Genomic DNA, 21,866 nt, shown 5'->3' on the forward strand with positions numbered 1-21,866 from the left:
AGTATTTTGTTGAGGATTTCTGCATCTATATTCATCAGTGATATTGGTCTGTAATTTTCTTTTTTTGTAGTATCTTTGTCTGGTTTTGGGATCAGGGTGATGGTGGCCTCATAGAATGAGTTTGGAAGTGTTCCTTCCTCTGCAATTCTTTGGAATAGTTTCAGAAGGATAGGCATAACCTTTTCTCTAAATATTTGGTAGAATTCGCCTGTGAAGCCATCTGGTCCTGAACTTTTGTCTGTTGGGAGTTTTTAAATCACAGATTCAATTTCAGTACTTGTAATTGGTCTGTTTGTATTATCTATTTCATCCTGTTTCAGTCTTCGGAGACTGTACCTCTCTAAGAATGTGTCCATTTCTTCTAGGTTGTCCATTTTATTGGCATATAGTTAGTTGCTTGTTGTAGTCTCTTATGATCCTTTGTATTTTAGTGTTGTCAGTTGTAATTTGTCCTTTTTCATTTCTAATTTTATTCGTTTGAATCCTCTCCCTTTTCTTGTTGATGAGTCTGGCTAATGATTTATCCATTTTGTTTCTCTTTCAAAGAACCAGCTTTTAGTTTCATTGATTTTTGCTTTTTTCTTTGTTTCTATTTCATTTATTTCTGCTCTGATCTTTATGATTTCCTCCTACTAACTTTGGGTTTTGTTTGTTCTTCTTTCTATAGCCACTTTATGGGTAAGGTTAGGTTGTTTGAGACTTTTCTTGTTTCCTGAGGTAAGATTGTATTGCTATAAACTTTCCTCTTAGAACTGCTTTTGTTGCCTCCCAAAGATTTTGGATCAACACGTTTTTGTTTTTATTTGTTTCTAGCTTTTCCTGAATTTTCTCTTTGATTTCTTCAGTGATCCACTGGTTCTTCAGTAGAATATTATTTAGCCTCCACATGTTTGTGTTTTTTGCAGTTTTTTTCTTGTAGTTGATTTCTAACCTCATAGTGTTGTGGTCAGAAACGATGCTTGACATGATTCCGGTTTTCTTAAATTTACCAAGGCTTGCTTTGTGGCCCAACATGTGATCTATCCTGGAGAAGTTCCATGTGCACTTGAAAAGAATGTTTATTCTGCTGCTTTCAGATGGAATGCTCAATAATTATCAGTTAAGTCCATCTGGTCTACTGTGTCATTTAAGGCCTGAGTTTCCTTATTGATATTCAGTCTGGATGTTCCGTCCATTGATGTAAGTGGGGTGTTAAAGTCCCCCACTATTATTGCCTTACTGTCAATTTCTCCTTTTATGTCTGGTAACATTTGCCTTATATATTAAGGTGCTCCTATGTTGGGTGCATATATATTTACAATCGTTAGATCTTCTTCTTGGATTGATCCCTTGATCATTATGTAGTGTCCTTCCTTGTCTCTTGTAACAGTTTTTATTTTAAAGTCTATTTTGTCTGATATAAGTATTGCTACTCCAGCTTTCTTTTGATTCCCATTTGCTTGGAGTATCATTTTCTATCCCCTCGCCTTCAGTCTGTATACGTCTCTAGATCTTAAGTGGGTCTCTTGTAGGCATTATAAGTACAGGTCTTGTTTTTCTATCCAGTCAGCCAGTCTGCCTTTTGATTGGAGCATTTAATCTGTTTACATTTAAGGTGATTATCAATATGTATTTTTTTATTTTTAGGGATCATTGAAAGGAATGTTAATTTATCAAATTAGATTTTTCTTTTAATCAGTCATCAATTTTATACCCATCAGTGTATACATATCAATCCCAATTGCCCAATTCAGCACACCACCATCCCCATCCCACCGCAGTTTCCCCCCCTTGGTGTCCATACGTTTGTTCTCTACATCTGTGTCTGAACTTCTGCCCTGCAAACCGGTTCATCTGTACCATTTTTCTAGGTTCCACATACATGCGTTAATATACGATATTTCTTTTTCTCTTTCTGACTTACTTCACTCTGTATGGCAGTCTCTAGATCCATCCAAGTCTCAACAAATGACTCAGTTTCGTTGCTTTTTATGGCTGAGTAATATTCCATTGTATATATGTGCCACAACTTCTTTATCCATTCGTCTGTCGATGGGCATTTAGGTTGCTTCCGTGACCTGTCTATTGTAAATAGTGCTGCAGTGAACATTGGGGTGCACGTGTCTTTTTGAATTACAGTTTTCTCTGCGTATATGCCCAGTAGTGGGATTGTTGGATCATATGGTAATTCTATTTTTAGTCTTTTAAGGAACCTCTATAGTGTTCTCCATAGTGGCTGTATCAATTTACATTCCCACCAACAGTGCAAGGGTGTTCCCTTTCCTCCACACCCTCTCCAGCATTTGTTGTTTGTAGATTTTCTGATGATGCCTATTCTAACTGGTGTGAGGTGATACCTCATTGTAGTTTTGATTTGCATTTCTCTAATTAGTGATGTTGAGCAGCTTTTCATGTGCTTCTTGGCCATGTGTATGTCTTCTTTGGAGAAATGTCTATTTAGGTCTTCTGCCCATTTTTGGACTGGGTTGTTTGTTTCTTTAGTATTGAGCTGCATGAGCTGTTTATATATTTTGGAGATTAATCCTTTGTCCATTGATTCATTTGCAAATATTTTCTCCCATTCTGAGGGTTGTCTTTTCGTCTTGTTTATGGTTTCCTTTGCTGTGCAAAAGCTTTGAAGTTTCATTAGGTCCCATTTGTTTATTTCTGTTTTTATTTCCATTACTCTAGGAGGTGGATCAAAAAAGATCTTGCTGTGATTTATGTCAAAGAGTGTTCTTCCTATGTTTTCCTCTAAGAGTTTGATAGTGTCCAGTCTTACATTTAGGTCTCGAATCCATTTTGAGTTTATTTTTGCATATGGTGTTAGGGAGTGTTCTAATTTCATTCTTTTACATGTAGCTGTCCAGTTTTCCCAGCACCACTTATTGAAGAGACTGTCTTTTCTCCATTGTATATCTTTGCCTCCTTTGTCATAGATTACTTGACCATAGGTGCGTGGGTTAATCTCTGGGCTTTCTATATTGTTCCATTGATCTATGTTTCTGTTTTTGTGCCAGTACCATATTGTCTTGATTACTGTAGCTTTGTAGTATAGTCTGAAGTCAAGGAGTCTGAATCCTCCAGCTCTGTTTTTTTCCCTCAAGACTGCTTTGGCTATTCGGGGTTTTTTGTGTCTCCATACAAATTTTAAGATTATTTGTTCTAGTTCTGTAAAAAAAAAAAAAAAATGCCATTGGTAACTTGATAGGGATTGCATTGAATCTGTAGATTGCTTTGGATAGTATAGTCGTTTTCACAGTATTGATTCTTCCAATCCCAGAACATGGTATATCTCTCCATCTGTTGCTATCATGTTTAATTTCTTTCATCAGTGTCTTACAGTTTTCTGCATACAGGTTTTTTGTCTCCCTCGGTAGGTTTATTCCTAGGTATTTTATTCTTTTTGTTGCAGTGGTAAATGGGAGTGTTTCCATAATTTCAATTTCAGATTTTTCATCATTAGTGTATAGGAATGCAAGAGATTTCTGTGCATTAATTTTGTATCCTGCAACTTTACCAAATTCATTGATTAGCTCTAGTAGTTTTCTGGTGGCATTTTTAGCATTCTCTATGTAGAGTATCATGTCATCTGCAAACAGTGACTGTTTTACTTCTTCTTTTCCAATTTGTATTCCTTTTATTTCTTTTTCTTCTCTGATTGCCGTGGCTAGGATTTCCAAAACTATGTTGAATAATAGTGGTGAGAGTGGACATCCTTGTCTCGTTCCTGATCTTAGAGGAAATGCTTTCAGTGTTTCAGCATTGAGAATGATGTTTGCTGTGGGTTTGTCATATATGGCCTTTATTATGTTGAGGTAGGTTCCCTCTATGCCCACTTTCTGGAGAGTTTTTTTTTTTTTATCATAAACGGGTGTTGAATTTTGTCAAAAGCTTTTTCTGCATCTTTTGAGATGATCTTATGGTTTTTCTTCTTCAATTTGTTAATATGGTGTATCACATTGATTGATTTGCATAAATATTGAACAATCCTTGCATCCCTGGGATAAATCCCACTTGTTCGTGGTGCATGATCCTTTTAATGTGTTGTTGGATTCTGTTTGCTAGTATTTTGTTGAGGATTTCTGCATCTATATTCATCAGTGATATTGGTCTGTAATTTTCTTTTTTTGTAGTTTCTTTGTCTGGTTTTGGGATCAGGGTAGTGGTGGCCTCATAGAATGAGCTTGCAAATGTTCCTTCCTCTGCAATTTTTTGAAGACTTTGAGAAGGATGGGTGTTAGCTTTTCTCTAAATGTTTGGTAGAATTCACCTGTGAAGCCATCTGCTCCTGGACCTTTTGTTTGTTGGAAGATTTTTAATCACAGTTTCAATTTCATTACTTGTGATTAGTCTGTTCATATTTTCTGCTTCTTCCTGGTTCAGTCTTGGAAGGTTATACCTTTCTAAGAATTTGTCCATTTCTTCCAGGTTGTCCATTTTATTGGCATAAAGTTGCTTGTAGTAGTCTCTTAGGATGCTTTGTATTTCTGCGGTGTCTGTTGTAACTTCTCCTGTTTCATTTCTAATTTTACTGATTTGAGTCCTCTCCCTCTTTTTCTTGATGAGTCTGGCTAATGGCTTATCAATTTTGTTTATCTTCTCAAAGAACCAGCTTTTAGTTTTATTGATCTTTGCTATTGTTTCCTTTGTTTCTATTTCATTTATTTTCTCTCTGATCTTTATGATTTCTTTCTTTCTGCTAACTTTCGGTTTTGTTTGTTCTTCTTTCTCTAGTTTCTTTAAGTGTAAGGTTAGATTGTTTACTTGAGATTTTTCTTGTTTCTTGAGGTAGGCTTGTATAGCTATAAACTTCTGTCTTAGAACTGCTTTTGCTGCATCCCATAGGTTTTGGGTCGTCGTGTTTTTATTGTCATTTGTTTCTAGGTATTTTTTGATTTCCTCTTTGATTTCTTCAGTGATCTCTTGGTTATTTAGTAACGTATTGTTTAGTCTCCATGTGTTTGTGTTTTTTACGTTTTTTTCCCTGTAATTCATTTCTAATCTCATAGCGTTGTGGTCAGAAAAGATACTTGATATGATTTCAATTTTCTTAAATTTACTGAGGGTTGATTTGTGACCCAAGATGTGATCTATCCTGGAGAATGTTCCGTGCGCACTTGAGAAGAACGTGTAATCTGCTGTTTTTGGATGGAATGTCCTATAAATATCAATTAAATCTATCTGGTCTATTGTGTCATTTAAAGCTTCTGTTTCCTTATTTATTTTCCTTTTGGATGATCTGTCCATTGGTGTAAGTGAGGTGTTAAAGTCCCCCACTATTATTGTGTTACTGTCGATTTCCTCTTTTATAGCTGTTAGCAGTTGCCTTATGTATTGAGGTGCTCCTATGTTGGGTGCATATATATTTATAATTGTTATATCTTCTTCTTGGATTGATCCCTTGATCATTATGTAGTGTCCCTCCTTGTCTCCTGTAACATTCTTTATTTTAAAGTCTATTTTATCTGATATGAATATAGCTACTCCAGCTTTCTTTTGATTTACATTTGCATGGAATATCTTTTTCCATCCCCTCACTTTCAGTCTGTATGTGTCCCTAGGTCTGAAGTGGGTCTCTTGTAGACAGCATATATATGGGTCTTGTTTTTGTATCCATTCAGCAAGCCTGTGTCTTTTGGTTGGAGCATTTAATCCATTCACGTTTTAGGTAATTATTGATATGTATGTTTCTATGACCATTTTCTTAATTGTTTTGGGTTTGTTTTTGTAGGACCTTTTCTACTCTTGTGTTTCCCACTGAGAGAAGTTCCTTTAGCATTTGTTGTAGAGCTGGTTTGGTGGTGCTGAATTGTCTTAGCTTTTGCTTGTCTGTAAAGCTTTTGATTTCTCCATCAAATCTAAATGAGGTCCTTGCCAGGTAGAGTAATCTTGGTTGTAGGTTCTTTCCTTTCATCACTTTAAGTATATCATGCCACTCCCTTCTGGCTTGTAGAGTTTCTGCTGAGAAATCAGCTGTTAACTTTATGGCAGTTCCATCGTATGTTATTTTTCGTTTTTCCCTTGCTGGTTTCAATAATTTTTCTTTGTCTTTAATTTTTTCAATTTGATTACTATGTGTCTCAGCGTGTTTCTCCTTGGGTTTATCCTGTGTGGGACTTGCTGCGCTTCCTGGACTTGGGTGGCTATTTCCTTTCCCATGTTAGGGAAGTTTTCGACTATAATCTCTTCAAATATTTTCTCTGGTCCTTTCTCTCTCTCTTCTCCTTCTGGGACCCCTATAATGCGAATGTTGTTGTGTTTAATGTTGTCCCAGAGGCCTCTTAGGCTGTCTTCATTTCTTTTCATTCTTTTTTCTTTATTCTGTTCTGCAGCAGTGTATTCCACCATTCTGTCTTCCAGGTCACTTATCCGTTCTTCTGCCTCAGTTATTTTGCTATTGATTCCTTCTAGTGTAGTTTTCATTTCAGTTATTGTATTATTCATCTGTTTGTTTGTTCTTTAATTCTTCTAGGTCTTTGTTAAACATTTCTTGCATCTTCTCGATCTTTGCCTCCATTCTTTTTCCGAGGTCCTGGATCATCTTCACTATCATTATTCTGAATTCTTTTTCTGGAAGGTTGCCTATCTCCACTTCATTTAGTTGTTTTTCTCGGGTTTTATCTAGTTCCTTCATCTGGTATATAGCCCTCTGCCTTTTCATCTTGCCTATCTTTCTGTGAATGTGGTTTTGTTCCACAGGCTGCAGGATTGTAGTTTTTCTTGCTTCTGCTGTCTGCCCTCTGGTAGCTGAGACTATCTAAGCGGCTTGATGGGAGGCTCCTCAATTTGTAGTTTTTATTGCCATTTTGTTAATTGTTTTGGATTTGTTTTTGTAATCTTATTTTTCCTCTCCTCTTTTGTCCTCTTCTCTTGTGATTTGTTGATAATCTTTAGTGTTGTGTTTGGATTCTTTTTTCTTTTTTGTGTGTATATCTATTATAGATTTTGGGTTTGTGGTTACCATGAGTTTTTGGTATAGCAACTCTGTATATACATGATTGTCTTAAGTTGCTCACCTCTTAATTTTTAATGCATTTTATTTTCTTTAATTTTTATTGGAGTATAGTTGATTTACAGTGTTGTGTTAGTTTCTGCTGTACAGCAAAGTGAATCAGTTATACATATACATATATCCACTCTTTTTAAGATTCTTTTCCCATATAGATCATTACAGAGTACTGAGTAGAATTCCTTGTGCTATACAGTAGGTCCTCATTAGTTATCTATTTTATACATAGTAGTGTGTATCAAATGTATTTTAAATATCCAGCATTTGTACTCTCCTGCTGTCACAATTACTGTTTTTCATATCATATTTGTGTGTGGATGATTCCCTACCTTTACTGTATGTTTGCCTTTACCAGGCAACTTTCCCATTTCGTTAATTGTCTTGTTTCTAGTTGTGGCCTTTTCTGCTTACGAAAGTTCCTTTAGCATTTTGTTGTAAAGCTGCTTTGGTGATGCTAAATTCTTTTAGCTTTTGCTTGTTTGTGAATCTTTTGATTTCTCTGTCAAATCTGAATGAGAACCTTGCTGGGTAGAGTATTTTTGTTGTAGGTTTTTCCCTTCCATCACTTTCAGTATATCATGCTGTTCCTTTCTGGCATAGAATTTCTGCTGAAAAATTAGCTGAAACCCTATGGGGATTTCTTTATATGGTTGTTGCTTTTTCTTTGTTGCTGTTAATATTTTCCCTTTATCTTCAATTTTTGTTAAATTGATTACTATGTGTCTTGGAGTGTTCCTCCTTTGGTTAATCCTGTATGGGACTCTGTGCTTCCTGGGCTTGGATGACTGTTTCCTTTCCCAGGTTAGGAAGGTTTTTAGCTATTATCTCTTCAAATATTTTCTCAGGCCCTTTCTCTCTCTCTTCTTCTGGGACCCCTATAATGCAAATGTTGGTGCATTTGACCTCGTTCCAGAAGTCTCTTAGACTGTCCTCATTTCTTTTCATTCTTTTTTCTGTTCTGTGGCAGTGATTTCCACCTGTCTTCCAGCTCACTTACTGTTTTTCTGCCTCATTTATTCTGCTATAGATTTCTTCTAGTGCATTTCAGTTTTTGTATTCTTCAGCTCTGGTTGTCTCTATACATTCTAACTCTTTGTTAAAAACTTCTTGTAGTTTCTCACTCTGTGCGTCTGTTCTTTTCCTGTGTTCTTGGATCATCTTTATGATCAGTACTCTGAACTATTTCTTGGTTACATTGCATATGTCCACTTCACTTAGTTGTTCTTCTGGGGTTTTATCTTGTTCCTTCATCTGGAACATATTTCTCTGCCTTCTCATTTCATCTAAATTTGTTTGCATTTTTATGTATGTGGGAGGTTAGTTATGTTTCTCAAACTTGGAGAAGTGGACCTCTGTAGGGATTGTCCTGTGTGTCCCTTCAGTACACTCCCTTTCTTCACCCAAGGGCCAGGGACCAGCTGGTCCCAGGGTAGGTTCTGACCTGTGCTTGGGGACTCATATCCACAGGCTGCAGGACTGTAGTTTTCTTGCATCTGGTGTCTGCCCCCTGGTGGGTGAGGCTCGTCTAGAGGCTTCTTCATGCCTCTGGGTGGGAGGGGCCAGTGTCTGCTCACTGGTGGGCAGAGCTGGGTCTTGGACTTCTTGTGAAAATGTAAAAGTCTATACAGCGGTTGCCCTTATCAGTTTTTGGACTGGTAAAGGGTTCATAAGAAGACTCACATTTTAATCCATTTTAGGAGCAAGCAAACAGATGGAGTACAGCTGAGGCTACAAAGGGGAATCAGCCCTCATTGGTTAGCTAATGGTCTCTGACCTCCCCAGGCAGAAGGTGTCCTCACTCTCTATGGGACCTGGGAGTGTGCAGGTAAACTCAGGAGAGGGCCAGCAAAGAAACAGATTTGAAGGAGAACGGTCAATACCAGGTTTTGACAATTTTATTGGAAAATAAGTACAGTCCATTGATCAATGATATGTGCTGTACATGAATCTGGCATCTTACTGTATAAAAATATTTGGTATCTGCTGCAGAATTATACAAACAAGTTTAAAAATAACCCTTCATCATTAACCAGTGCAAATATAACTTATCAAAAATATCATTGAAAAAATGGCTCAATACCCTTTCTTTTATTGCAAATAAAATAGAGGCAGAAGGGGGAAAATAAAAATTCTGCTAAGCCAGTTTTAACGACTGGAAATGAAACACTTCATTGCATTTGCAAACTTAAACAGTTAGGCTGACCAGAACAAAAAAATTACCATCAGATAATACAGTAAAATCTAATTAATGGGGAAGGCCTGAAAGGAAGAGGATAGAGGAAACCTTAAAAGAGATTTTCAAAAATTAAATAAGATAATCTGCAGACATTTTTAAACAATAAAGCACTACACAAATCTATGTTATATGTGCAAATTACTTCTGAAGGCACCTCCGACAAAGAGACACACCCACACCTCTCCTGCAGAGAGCAGGGCTCCTAGCTGGAGACAGAGAAAACTTCCCATAAAGTGACAGCCAACAATAAGTACAATCAGACTGAGAAAAAGAGAGCCAAGTGCCTTAGGGCAGTTTCTTGGGGAAATCTCTTGGAGGAAGTGACTTGGAGTAAATTTTGAGTTTCAGTAAAATTCTGGTCAGCTGGAGAAAATGTGAGGGGAATTTCCAGTCAGAGGAGACAGGAAGGAGAGGCAGAGATGGAGGGGCACTGGGGGCAGGTATGAAGGTGCACAACTTGGGATTCGCAGAGCAGGACCAAGAGGGGTCCAGCTGTGTTGGGGTGGTGAGATGCTAGTGGGAGAATGTGGGCTTCAGCTCCTGAACCAGGAAGAGCCGGTGGAAGTATTCTAGTCAGGGCAGGATGAGACCAGAGCAGCATCGTGGGAAGGCTGGTTCATCTGGGGCCGTGTGTGTATGACAGAGTATAAGGAGGAGGTGACTTGGAAGTTGTCCTTCCAAAGAAGGGACGAGTCAAGTAAAATGCAGAAGAATAAGGTAGAACCGAATGGTCATTCCAGGGGGAAGGCATTAAGAGGTGGATCAATTCTTTGCAACTCTTTCTCTTGAAATTCTCTCTCTCCTGCAGAAAGCTAAGGTTATTGCAAACCCTTCTAATACTGGAGAATTCCTTTGTTCATTGAAATGACAGTTTTAAAGGTCTGTGAAGTGAAATTCCATCTTTGGAAAGTGACTGCCAGCTGTCAAGGGGTATGGGAAATGCAAGGCAAATGGAAAGTTCTCCAAGAATGCGTCTAATTTCCCTGGGAAGTATGGGTCTCACTGTGCCTGCAGCAATGTCCAAGAGAACCGCTTGAGGACCAGTGACCCTGCTGTCCGCAGACTGGGCCACAGCCCTGCCCTCAGACTGTGGGTGACTTCCTAAAGCTGTCTATAGAAGGTATTTCCTGCATGTTCATTCCTCTTGTTTGCTGCCTCAGTGCCTTTTCTCAGCAGTTCAAACATTCAGACAGGGCATCTGCTGCCTTGTTAAAGGACTTCCCAAGCCCTCTGCTCTGAGTTGCCCTGGCCACAGGGCAACTGTCACTACATCCTGCTCCCTTAACAATCCAATTCTAGGTGACCTCAGGGATAAGGGACTACACAGGTGTGTGGTATGACTGTACAAGTCAGTGAGGCCCAGCCCCGCCTGCAATGCCTGAAGACAGGAGTCACCAAGGAACTCTTGGCCAAACTTCTCTGCTACCCGAGGGGCACGTGGACCTCCAGTGGCCGTTTCTCCTTAGAGTCCAGCTGAGTGGCCGGGGACAGCAGCTTGTGGTTGGCTGAAGGCAGCTGCCGCTGGACTGGCATGTGGTACCTGACCTTCTTCCAGAACCTCGAGTTCGTAGACTGCGACCCTTCTCTAATGTCCCCTGACCAGCGTATGGCCCCTTGTTTCTGCTTAATGAATTTAATGGATTCTGGCATTTTCTCATAGTCTGGGATTTTCTCTAGCTCCAGCAGGACAACTTTAATTCCTTCCTGAATGAGAGCGTTGTACATGGCTATCTGCTCTTCAGATGAATTCCCCAGCCAGCAGAATCCTGATATTTCTCGGGCCAAAATGATGATCAGTCTTCTGCTTTTCTTTATGGTTTCATTAGCAACCTCAACAATGCCTGAAAAACACGAAGCACAGCAAGTAAACTTTCAACTTACAATCATTCCCTCCAGAACCAAAACCCCTCAAGGTTCTTCCCACCCCATGGCCTATGTCTCCTAATGCTCTTTTTTCTTGCCTTACCTAAGATTGAAGGAGTTTCTCATTTTACAGAATAGATCAAAAACTGACCCACAAAAGGTGAGTATTTCATGCAGGGGTCAGAGTACTTTAAGTAGAAATTTATAAACTTTCTTGTTAAACCACTGGATCTGTATCACTCCTATTTTACCATCAGTTGTAAAGTAACTACTGGATCTAACTAGTTAAGTTTTCCAAAACGAAATAAAACTTAGTTAATTGTTGCCCCAACAGAATATGAGAAAAGTAAACACTTTGCATTTAATATGAAAATCGTCATCATGCACCACTTAAGAGGCTCTTAAAATTGTCAAATATGTACACCCAGGTCACAGTCTTCCAGAAAGAGGGAACCCAAGTTTAGTAATTAAATTAGTTTTACAAGACTATTACTTTTTGCATTGCATACGTACTTTCCCCAACGTAGTCGTCTCGGCCACTGATGAACAGCTTATATCCACACTGTTTTTCCAAGACCTCAGGTAAGACGTTAAACACAAAAATATCTGAGTTAGAGGTGGACCCTTCCCCAGGGGTCTTTGGATATAGTATGTATGCATCATACGTCTTTCCATCTGAAGCTAAAGAGAAAATGCAATATATTTGGAACCAAAAGAAAAAAAACGAGATTTGGTAAAGTCAATATCGCAAACATGCATTTCATAGTGAATTATTAATTTTGTGTACAATGGTATGAAGCAACAACACCAAAAGTATAATGCCTTTTTAAAGTGTTCATCTCTCAGAAGTTTACATTTATTCTGTTTTACTACAAAGTTCTTCTTATATTATTCGATGGTCCCCTCATGTGCAAACATTCTTTACCCCTCAGTATGGAACTATCCTTATCTCACTGTTCTCATCTTCCCCAAATGTCTAAGCCCTGAATTCTATCCATTCTTCCTTTTATATGTTAGCGTAGTGTTAGTTTTTTGTGAGGTTTAAACAAAAGAGAGAGTGCTTCCCTGATGCATGAAAATTACATCATTTCTTCCATTTGATGGCAGATCATGGGGTGATCTGTGTTGTACCCAGCACAGAGCAAGTCCTCAGCCACAACTTCTGAATAACTGGATTTATAAGCAGATGCTCTAAATGCCTGTGTATCCCACCATTATGAACACCAGAGCAGTAACTTAGAAAATAATACTATTCAGTCTATTTGGTTAAGAAACTATAATTATGTATAATTATGTTATTTTGTATATGCCACATTTCATTTTAAAATTTAAATAAGACCCCTCCTAGTTAGCTTTTACATCTCTTAACTATCCCAACAAGAAAATACTGCATAGAATACAAAATTGTACCTTTTTTTGGGAGAAAATCATAGAAAGAATCTCTGTACCAAAGCACAATGTCAACCTTGAAGACTTTATAGATGAAAACAGAGCATGTAATTACCAATGTTAACATGACAAATACACCAATTGTGGGCGTCTGGAAATCAGGGGCTACAGCAGAAAAGAGGGGAAAAAATATTAGAACCCAAAGAATTTAAAAATTGAGCATAGCAAATTAAATATCATCCCAGAGAAACCATATTTGGGATTGGCCTGTAATCCCAAATCCCAGACAGTATTAACCCATTCATTATCATCTTTTATTAATGAATACTAATGTACAAAGTCATTGAGAATGGATACTGTATAAAACTAAGGTGCATTGTATTAAATTTTCACCTAAGTCGTATGTAATAACATAGAAAAAATACCAAAGACCATAGGATACAGCATTCCATAGGACTATGAGTAAAGTCAGAGTCACTCAAAAGCCTACAAAAGTTCTACAAAAGTAGAAGAGTCAGGTGGAGAAAGCTGAAGACAGGGGGAAAGGAGAAAAGGGTTTAGGGATGCCAGACAGTGTTTCACACTTCCATATCCTCCCAGCTTCACATGCTAGTTATTCATGTGATGACTGCAGAGGAGTCATGTGGAGAGGTAAGGGGGAGGAGAGTAGAGAAAGAAGGAGCCTTCTAAATGTCAGGGGCCAAGGAGGCATCCAGAAAGCTCTGTTATTTTGCTTTTCCAATTTCAGTCATTGATCCATCTGCAGTTGAACTGGCTATGAAGTGGAACTCAAGATATCCGATTGGTCCAATTGATAGTTCACATTTACAGTCTTAGTTACTGTCGCTTTGAACAAGATCATGATATCTTAAGTGTAAATCTTCCCGATTTGTTTTTATTCAAGACCACCTTGACTAGTCTTGGCCCTTTACATTTCCAATATGACCTTTAGGATAAACGTGCCCACAACAACAACATGCCCACACAAATGCACACCCACACCTGCACAAATATTGCTGAGATTTTGATTGGAATTGTTTTGAATCTATAGATAAATCTGAAGGGAGCTAACATATTTATAATACTGAGTATTTCAGTCTTTCAATCCATGGATATTGTATATCCCTCCATCTATTAGGTCTTTAATTTATCTCAATAATGTATTTTTAGTTTGTATCACAGATTTTGAACAGCTGCTGCTGGATTTATTCCTACGTACTGAATATTTGATAGTTTTTGATGCTACTGTAAATGTTATTTTTTAAACTTAATTTCTATTTGTTGTTGGTATTTGCAGTAATACATAGAAATACTATATATAAACATATACACTAGTGATTGTGCTAAATTCATTTACTAATTCTAATAGTTTGTCCATAGGTTCTTTTAGATTTTCTTCCATGTACACATTCATAAATACCATATTTTAATTCAACTACAAATTATCTTAAAATATTTCACAAACACTTTAAGATTTTTTTATTGAAGTATAGCTGATTTATAATGTCATGTTAGTTTCAGGTGTACAGCAAAGTGATTTAGTTATATATACAAATAAAATATATATATAATTCAGTTAGATATGTATATATATTGTGCATATATATATATTCTTTTTCAGATTTTTTCCCCTTATAGGTTATTACAAAATATTGAGTATAGTTCCCTGTGCTATACAGTATGTTCTTGTTGGTTATCTATTATATATATATTAGTATGTATATGTTAATCCCAAACTCCTAATTTATCCCCCCCCCTTCCCCTTTGGTAACCATAAGTTTGTTTGCTATGTTTGTGAGTCTATTTCTGTTTTGTAAACAAGTTTATTTGTATCTTTTTTTTAGATTCCACATATAAGCGATATCATATATTTGTCTTTTTCTGTTTGGTCTACTTCACTTAGTATGATAATCTCTAGGTCTATCCATGTTGCTACAAATGGAATTATTCTATTTATGGCAGAGTAACATTTTATTGCAAATATATACCACATCTTCTTTATCCATTCATCTGTTGATAGACATTTAGGTTGCTTCCATTGTTAAATAGTGCTGTTAGGAACATTGGGGTGCATGTATCTTTTTGAATTATAGTTTTCTCTGGATATATGCCCAGAAGTGGGATTGCAGGATCATACGGTAACTCTATTTTTAGTTTTCTAAGGAATTGCCATACTGTTCTCTATAGTGGCTGTACCAATTTACATTCTCACGAACAGCATATGAGGGTTTCCTTTTCTCCATTCCCTCTCCAGCATTTATTATTTGTAGATGTTTTGATGATGGCCATTTTGACAAGAATGAGGTGACACCTCATTGTAGTTTTGATTTGCATTTCTCTAATAATTAGTGATGTTGAGCATTTTTTCATGTGCCTGTTGGCTATCTGTATGTCTTCTTTGGAAAAATGTCTATTTAGGCTTCTGCACATTTTTTGCTTGGGTTTTTTTTTGTTATTATTATTGAGTTGTATGACTATTTGTGTATTTTGGAGATTAATCCCTTGTCGGATGCATCATTTGCAAATAATTCCTCCAATTCTATAGGTCGTCTTCTCACTTTGTTTATGGTTTCATTTGCTGTGCAAAAGCTTTTAAAGTTTACTTAGGTCCCATTTGGTTTTGTTTTTATTGGCATTATCTAGAAGATGGATTGGAAAAAATATTGCTGTGATTTATGTCAAAGAATGTTCTGCCTATATTTTCCTCTAGGAGTTTTATAGTATCTGGTCTTACATTTAGGTTTTTAATCCATTTTGAGTTTATTTTTGTATAGGGTGTTAAAGAATGTTCTTTTTTAAAAAAATTATTTACTTATTTATGGCTGTGTTGGGTCTTCGTTTCTATGCGAGGGCTTTTTCTAGTTGCGGCAAGTGGGGGCCACTCTTCATCGCGGTGCGCGGGCCTCTCATTATCATGGCTTCTCTTGTTGTGGAGCACAGGCTCCAGATGCGCAGGCTCAGTAATTGTGGCTCACGGGCCTAGTTGCTCCGCGGCATGTGGGATCTTCCCAGACCAGGGCTTGAACCCGTGTCCCCTGCATTGGCAGGCAGATTCTCAACCACTTCACCACCAGGGAAGCCCTAAAGAATGTTCTAATTTCATTCTTTTACATGTAGCTGTCCAGTTTTCCCAGCACCACTTATTGAAGAGATTGTCTTTTCTCTACTGTATATTATTGCTTCCTTTGTTTAATTGACCACAGGTGTGTGGGTTTATTTCTGGGCTTTCTATCCTGTTCCATTGATCTATATTTCTGTTTTTGTGACAGTACCATACTGTTTTGATGATTGTAGCTTTTCAGTGTAGTCTGAAGCCAGAGAGCCTGATTCCTCCAGCTGTTTTTCTTTATCAAGATTGCTCTGGCTATTCAGGCTCTTTTGTGTTTCCATAGAGATTTAAAATTTTTTTGTTCTAGTTCTGTGAAAAATGCCATTGGTAGTTTGATAGGGATTGCATTGAATCTGTAGGTTACCTGGGGTAGTATGGTCAGTTTGAAAATATTGATTCTTCCAATCTAAGAACATGGTATATCTTTCCATCTGTTTGTGTCATTTTCAAATTCTTTCATCAGTGTCTGATAGTTTTCGGGGTACAGGTCTTTTGCCTCCTTAGGTATGTTTATTCCTAGGTATTTTATTCTTTCTGATGTGATGATAAATGGCATTGTTTCCTTAATTTCTGTTTCTGATCTATTGTTAGTGTATAGAAATGCAACAAATTTCTATGTATTAATTTTCTAACCTGCAACTTTACCAAATTCATTGATGAGCTCTAGTAGTTTTCTGGTAGCATCTTTAGCATTTTCTATGTATAGTATCATGTCATCTGCAAACAGTGACAGTTTTACTTCTTTTCCAATTTGGTTTCCTTTTATTTCTTTTTCTTCTCTGGTTGCTCTTGCTAGGAATCCTAAAATTATGTTGAATAAAAGTGGCAAGAGCTGGCATTCCTTGTACTGTTCCTGAGGAAATCTTAGAGGAAATGCTTTCAGCTTTTCAGTGTTGATTATAATGTTAGCTGTGGGTTTGTCATATATGACTTTTATTATGTTATGTTCCCTCTATGCCCACTTCTGGAGAGTTTTTATCATAAATGGGTGTTGAATTTTGTCAAAAGCTTCTTCTGCATCTATTGAGATGATCATATGGTTTTTATTCTTCAATTTGTTAATCTGGTGTATCACACTCATTGATTTGTGGATACTGAAAAACCCTTGCATCCCTGGGATAAATCCCATTTGATCATGGTGTATGATCCTTTTAATGTATTGTTGGATTTGGTTTGCTAGTATTTGTTGAGGATGTTTGCATTTATATTCATCACTGATATTAGCCTGTAATTTTCTTTTTTCGTGGCATCTTTGTCTGGTTTTGGTATCAGGGTGATGGGGGCCTCATAGAATGCGTTTGGAAGTGTTCCTTCCTCTGCAATTCTTTGGAATAGTTTCAGAAGGATAGGCATTAACTCTTCTCTAAATATTTGGTAGGATTTGCCTGTGAAGCCATCTGGTCCTGAACTTTTGTTTGTTGGGAGTTTTAAAATCACAGATTCAATTTCAGTACTTGTAATTGGTCTGTTCATATTTTCTATTTCATCCTGTTTCAGTCTTGGGAGACTGTACCTTTCTACGAATTTGTCCATTTCTTTTAGGTTGTCCATTTTATTGGCATATAGTTAGTTGTTGTAGTCTCTTATGATCCTCTTATGACACTGTATTTCTGCAGTGTCACTTGTAACTTCTTTTTTGTTTCTAATTTTATTACTTTGGGCCATCTCCTTTTTTCTTGATGAATCTGGCTAAAGGTTTATCAATTTTCTTTATTTCTACTCTGATCTTTAAGATTTCTTTCCTTCTACTAACTTTGGGTTTCGTTTGTTCTTCTTCCTCTAGTTACTTTAGGTATTAGATTAGGTTATTTGAGATTTTCCTTGTTTCCTAAGATTGTATCACTATAAACTTCCCTCTTAGAACTGCCTTTGCTGCATCCCAGAGGTTTTGGATGGACATGTTTTTTTCATTTGTCTCTAGGTTTTTTTTTTCTTACTTCCTCTTTGATTTCTTCAGGTGATCCATTGGTTCTTTAGTAGCACATTATATAGCCTCCACATGTTTGTGTTTTTTTGCAGTTTTTTTCTTGTAGGTGATTTCTAATCTCACAGTGTTGTGGTTGGAAACAATGCTTGATATGATTTCCATTTTCTTAAATTTACCAAGGCTTGCTTTGTGGCCCAACATGTGATCTATCCTGGAGAATGTTCCATGTGCACTTGAAAAGAATGTGTATTCCCTGCTTTCAGATGGACTGCTCTTATAATTATCAATTAAGTCCATCTGGTCTACTGTGCCATTTAAGGCCTGAGTTTCCTGATTGATGCTCAGTCTGGATGATCTGTCCATTGATCTAAGTGGGGTGTTAAAGTCCCCCACTATTATTGCCTTACTGTCAATTTCTCCTTTTATATCTGATAACATTCTCCTTATATATTGAGGTGCTCCTTATATGCTAGGTGCATATATATTTACAATTGTTAAATCTTCTTCTTGGATTGATCCCTTGATCATTATGTAGTGTCCTTCTTTGTCTCTTGTAACAGTCTTTATTTTAAAGTCTATTTTGTCTGATATGAGAATTGCTACACCAGCTTTCTTTTGATTTCCATTTGCATGGTATATCTTTTTCCATCCCCTCAGTTTCAGTCTGTATATATCTCTAGATCTGAAGTGGGTCTCTGGTAGACAATATACATATATATGGGTCTTGTTTTTGTATCCATTCAGCCAGTCTGTATGTTCTTATTGTCATTTTGTTAATTGTTCTGGATTTGTTTTGGTAGGACTTTTTCTTTTCCTTTTCTTCTTTTGTTCTCTTCTCTTGTGATTTGATGACTACCTATAGTGTTAGTGTCCTTTTTTGTGTGTATATCTATTGTAGATTTTTGGTTTGTTGTTAACATGAGGTCTTGGTATAGCAGGCTATATATATACATTATTGTATTAAGTTGCTGATCTCTTAATTTCAAATGCATTTTAAATATCCTGCATTTGTACTCTCCTCTTCTCATGATTACTGGTTTTCATATCTTTGTGTGTCTATGATTTCCTGCCTTTACTGTATGTTTTCCTTTACTGGTGAGCTTTCCTATTACATAATTTTCTTGTTTCTAGTTGTGGCCTTTCCTTTTCTGCTTATAGAAGTTCCTTTAGCATGTTTTGTAAAGCTGGCTTGCTGGTACTGAATTCTTTTAGTTTTGCTTATCCGTAAAGCTTTTGATTTCTCCATCAAATCTGAAGAATAACCTTGCTGTGTAGATTATTCTTGGTTGTAGGTTTTTCCATTACATCATTGTAAATATACAATGCCACTCCCTTCTGGCCTACAGAGTTTCTGCTGAAAAACCAACTGATAAGCTTATGTGGTTTCCCTTGTATGTTATTTTCTGCTTTTCCCTTGTTGCTTTTAATATTTTCTCTTTATCATTAATTTTTGTCAGTTTGATTACTACGTGTCTCGGCATGTTCCTCCTTGGTTTAATCCTGTATGGGACTCTCTGTGCTTCCTGGAATTGGGTGACTGTTTCCTTTCCCATGTTAGGGAAAATTTCAGCTATTATCTCTTCAATTATTTTCTCAGGTCCTTTCTCTCTCTCTTCTCCTTCTGGGACCCCTATAATGCAAATATTGGTGCATTTGACATTGTCCCCAAGGTCTTGTAAACTGTCCTCATATTTTTCATTCTTTTTTCTGTTCTGTAGCAGTGGCTTCCACCACTGTGTCTTCCTAATCTAATTTTGCAGCCCCATGGTAGGTCGATGGGTCTGAACTTTTAAAAGCAACCTATATGATTCTGAAAATAAGTGGTCTCAAGACCAAACTATTAATGGAGCAAATAAGGAATGCTAATGGTGAAATTTTGAGGAAAATAATTTTAGTGCAATGAAAAAGAAAAGGAGGCAGCAAAGGAAATAAGGGTACAATGAAGTAAGAGAAAGTACAAGAAGAAAAGAGTAGAATTTTAAGGAGAGTTGGCAAATGCTGCAGAGTATCAGTGAAATGAGGAGGGAGAGGAAGCTGAGTAACACTTGAAAGAGTCTGTAAGAGGCTTGAAATATCCAGTAGGCCATGAGGAATCACTGAAGCCTTTTAAGAATAAGAAACACAAGATGGCAGAGTAGAAGGACCTTGAGTTTACCTCCTCTCACGAGCACACCAAAATCACAACTAACTAACTGCTGAACCACCATCGATAAAAGACTGGAACCTACCAAAAACGACATTCTACATCCAAGGAGTTAAAGAAGAAATCATGATGAGATGGTATGAGGGGCACACTCGCAATATAATCAAATCCCATACCACCCAGGTGGGCAACCCACAAACTGGAAAATAATTATATTGCAGAAGTTCTCCCACAGGCATGAGAGCTCTGAGCCCTACATCAGGCTCCCTCACCTAGGAGTCTGGCATCAGGAGGAAGAGCCCTCAGATCATTTGGCTTTGAAGGCCCATGGGGCTTCACTGCAGGAGCTCCACAGGACTGGGGGAAAGAGATTCCACTCTTGGAGGGCACACAAGGTCTTGTGCACACCAAAACCCAGGGCAAAAGCAGTGACTACATAGGAGTCATTACCTGCTGGTTTGGAGGGTCTGCTGGGCAGGCAGCAACTGTGGCTCTCTCTGGGATCATAAAAGCCGGTGGCAGACATATCTGGGAGTGTTCATCTACGTGAACTCTTGATAGAGGCAGATATCTTGCTTGGGTCTTTGGCACCAAGACCTGGCTTCTTGCAACAGCCTGTAGGCTCCAGTGCTGGGATGCATCAGGCCAAAAGACCAGCCAGGGCAGGAACACAGCCCCACCCATCATCAGACAGGCTGCCTAAAGACTTCCTGAGCCCACAGCCAGCTCTAGATGTTCCCCTTGACACGGCCCTGCCCTGCAGAGGGGCAAGCCCCAGTGGCACCCACCAGTGGTCAGGCACGGGCCCCTCCTACCAGGAAGCCTGCATGACCCCCTAAACCAGCCTCACCCACCAGAAGCAAGAAAACTATCATCCCACAGCCTGTGGAACTGAGTACACAAACAGGTCAGAAGCTACCCTGGGACCAGCTGGTCCCAGGCCATTGGGTAGCAAGAGGGGAGTGTACTGACATCGGACATCCCCTACAGAGGGCCACTTCTCCAAGACCAAGAAACGTAACTAATCTTCCATATACATAAAAATATAAATAGAAAGTTAAAAAATGAGACAGCAAAGGAATACATTCCAGACGAAGGAACAAGATAAGATAAAACCCCAGAAAAACAACTAAATGAAGTGGAGATAGGCAATCTACCCAAGAAAGAGTTCAATATAATGATCGTAAAGATGATCCAAGAACTTGAGCAAAGAATAGATGCACAGAGGAAAAAGCTATAAGAAGTTTTTAACACAAAGTTAGAAAATATAGAGGCAACCAGAGTTGAAGAATACCATAACTTAAATGAAAACTACACTAGAAGGGATCAATGGCAGAATAAATGAGGCAGAAAAATGAATCAGTGAGCAGGAAAACAAATACTGCCAATATTGTGTTTGATTACAGAATTCATGAAAACCAGTAACTTCTAACATCCTGTCTGGAAAGTGGATATTTAGGCTTCCCCTGTGCATTCATCATGTAGTTGTTTACCTAAAAATATTCATTAGGTACCGAGGATGACAAGACTTAAGTTGCTATTAGCTCTGGAAATAGAATGATTAGTAATTATCTGCAACATCACAGAATTTATATTCAAGTAAAGAAAACTAAGATAGATATGGACATGCATAGCAGAGGCCCTAACAAACACCTCATCTGTTTGGGCAGAGAGATGGGTTAAGAGTAGGCAGCAGGACAGAAAAACCTCCTAGAAGAAGATATAGTTCAGCTGAGAAGTAAAAAAGGAACGGCAGTCCACAGGTTAAGAGGAATCTAACAGCATTCTGGGCAGAGGAAATAGCATTGTAAACCTCAAGGTCATGAAATCTTACTACAGGAAAACAAAACTGCACTTCAAATAAACAGCTGTGTTGTTTACCTGGATGTATTAATTGGATATATGCTGTACTCCTTCCTTCTGTATTCTTGGCTAAACAGATAAATGGATGTAGAAAAAATTTACTTTCCACTGCTGTAATATTAAGCCTTGCGATGACTGTACTCCTTCTTTTGTTTAAAGGATTCTGCACGCTGTTCAAAAGAGTAACAAAATTGTGTAAATGGCATCAATTATAGATACGATAAGCATCCCTGGTTTATCGTTACAGCAGAAATAATCACCAGCCCTAAGCACAGGTATAAGAATCAGGCTGTTAGCAAGACTAATCTGATATTTCATAGCCCTAAGACCACTGTTAGTAAAAGA

General features: G+C 37.7%; 1 protein-coding gene across 9 annotated transcripts in view; it reads right to left on the minus strand.

Moving 5' to 3' along the window:
* Positions 1 to 7,001: 7,001 nt before the first annotated feature.
* The window catches only part of IL1R1 (interleukin 1 receptor type 1), a 98,353-nt gene continuing 83,488 nt past the window's right edge, over positions 7,002 to 21,866 (minus strand). For 8 of the 9 annotated variants that reach the window (XM_082426362.1, XM_082426366.1, XM_082426363.1 and 5 more), the window contains 4 exons: positions 21,540 to 21,691; positions 12,501 to 12,644; positions 11,604 to 11,771; positions 8,865 to 11,068 (listed from right to left, as the gene is read on the minus strand). In XM_082426362.1, the coding sequence (XP_082282488.1) occupies positions 10,650 to 11,068; positions 11,604 to 11,771; positions 12,501 to 12,644; positions 21,540 to 21,691 (883 nt within the window). In that variant the 3' untranslated portion in view covers positions 8,865 to 10,649. Of the gene's footprint in view, positions 11,069 to 11,603; positions 11,772 to 12,500; positions 12,645 to 21,539; positions 21,692 to 21,866 lie in introns of all 9 variants that reach the window. The other variant, XM_082426359.1, reaches the window with a different exon arrangement.

The sequence above is a fragment of the Balaenoptera physalus genome (assembly GCF_965194825.1).
Source record: "Balaenoptera physalus genome assembly, chromosome: 15".
Lineage (NCBI taxonomy): Eukaryota > Metazoa > Chordata > Mammalia > Artiodactyla > Balaenopteridae > Balaenoptera > Balaenoptera physalus.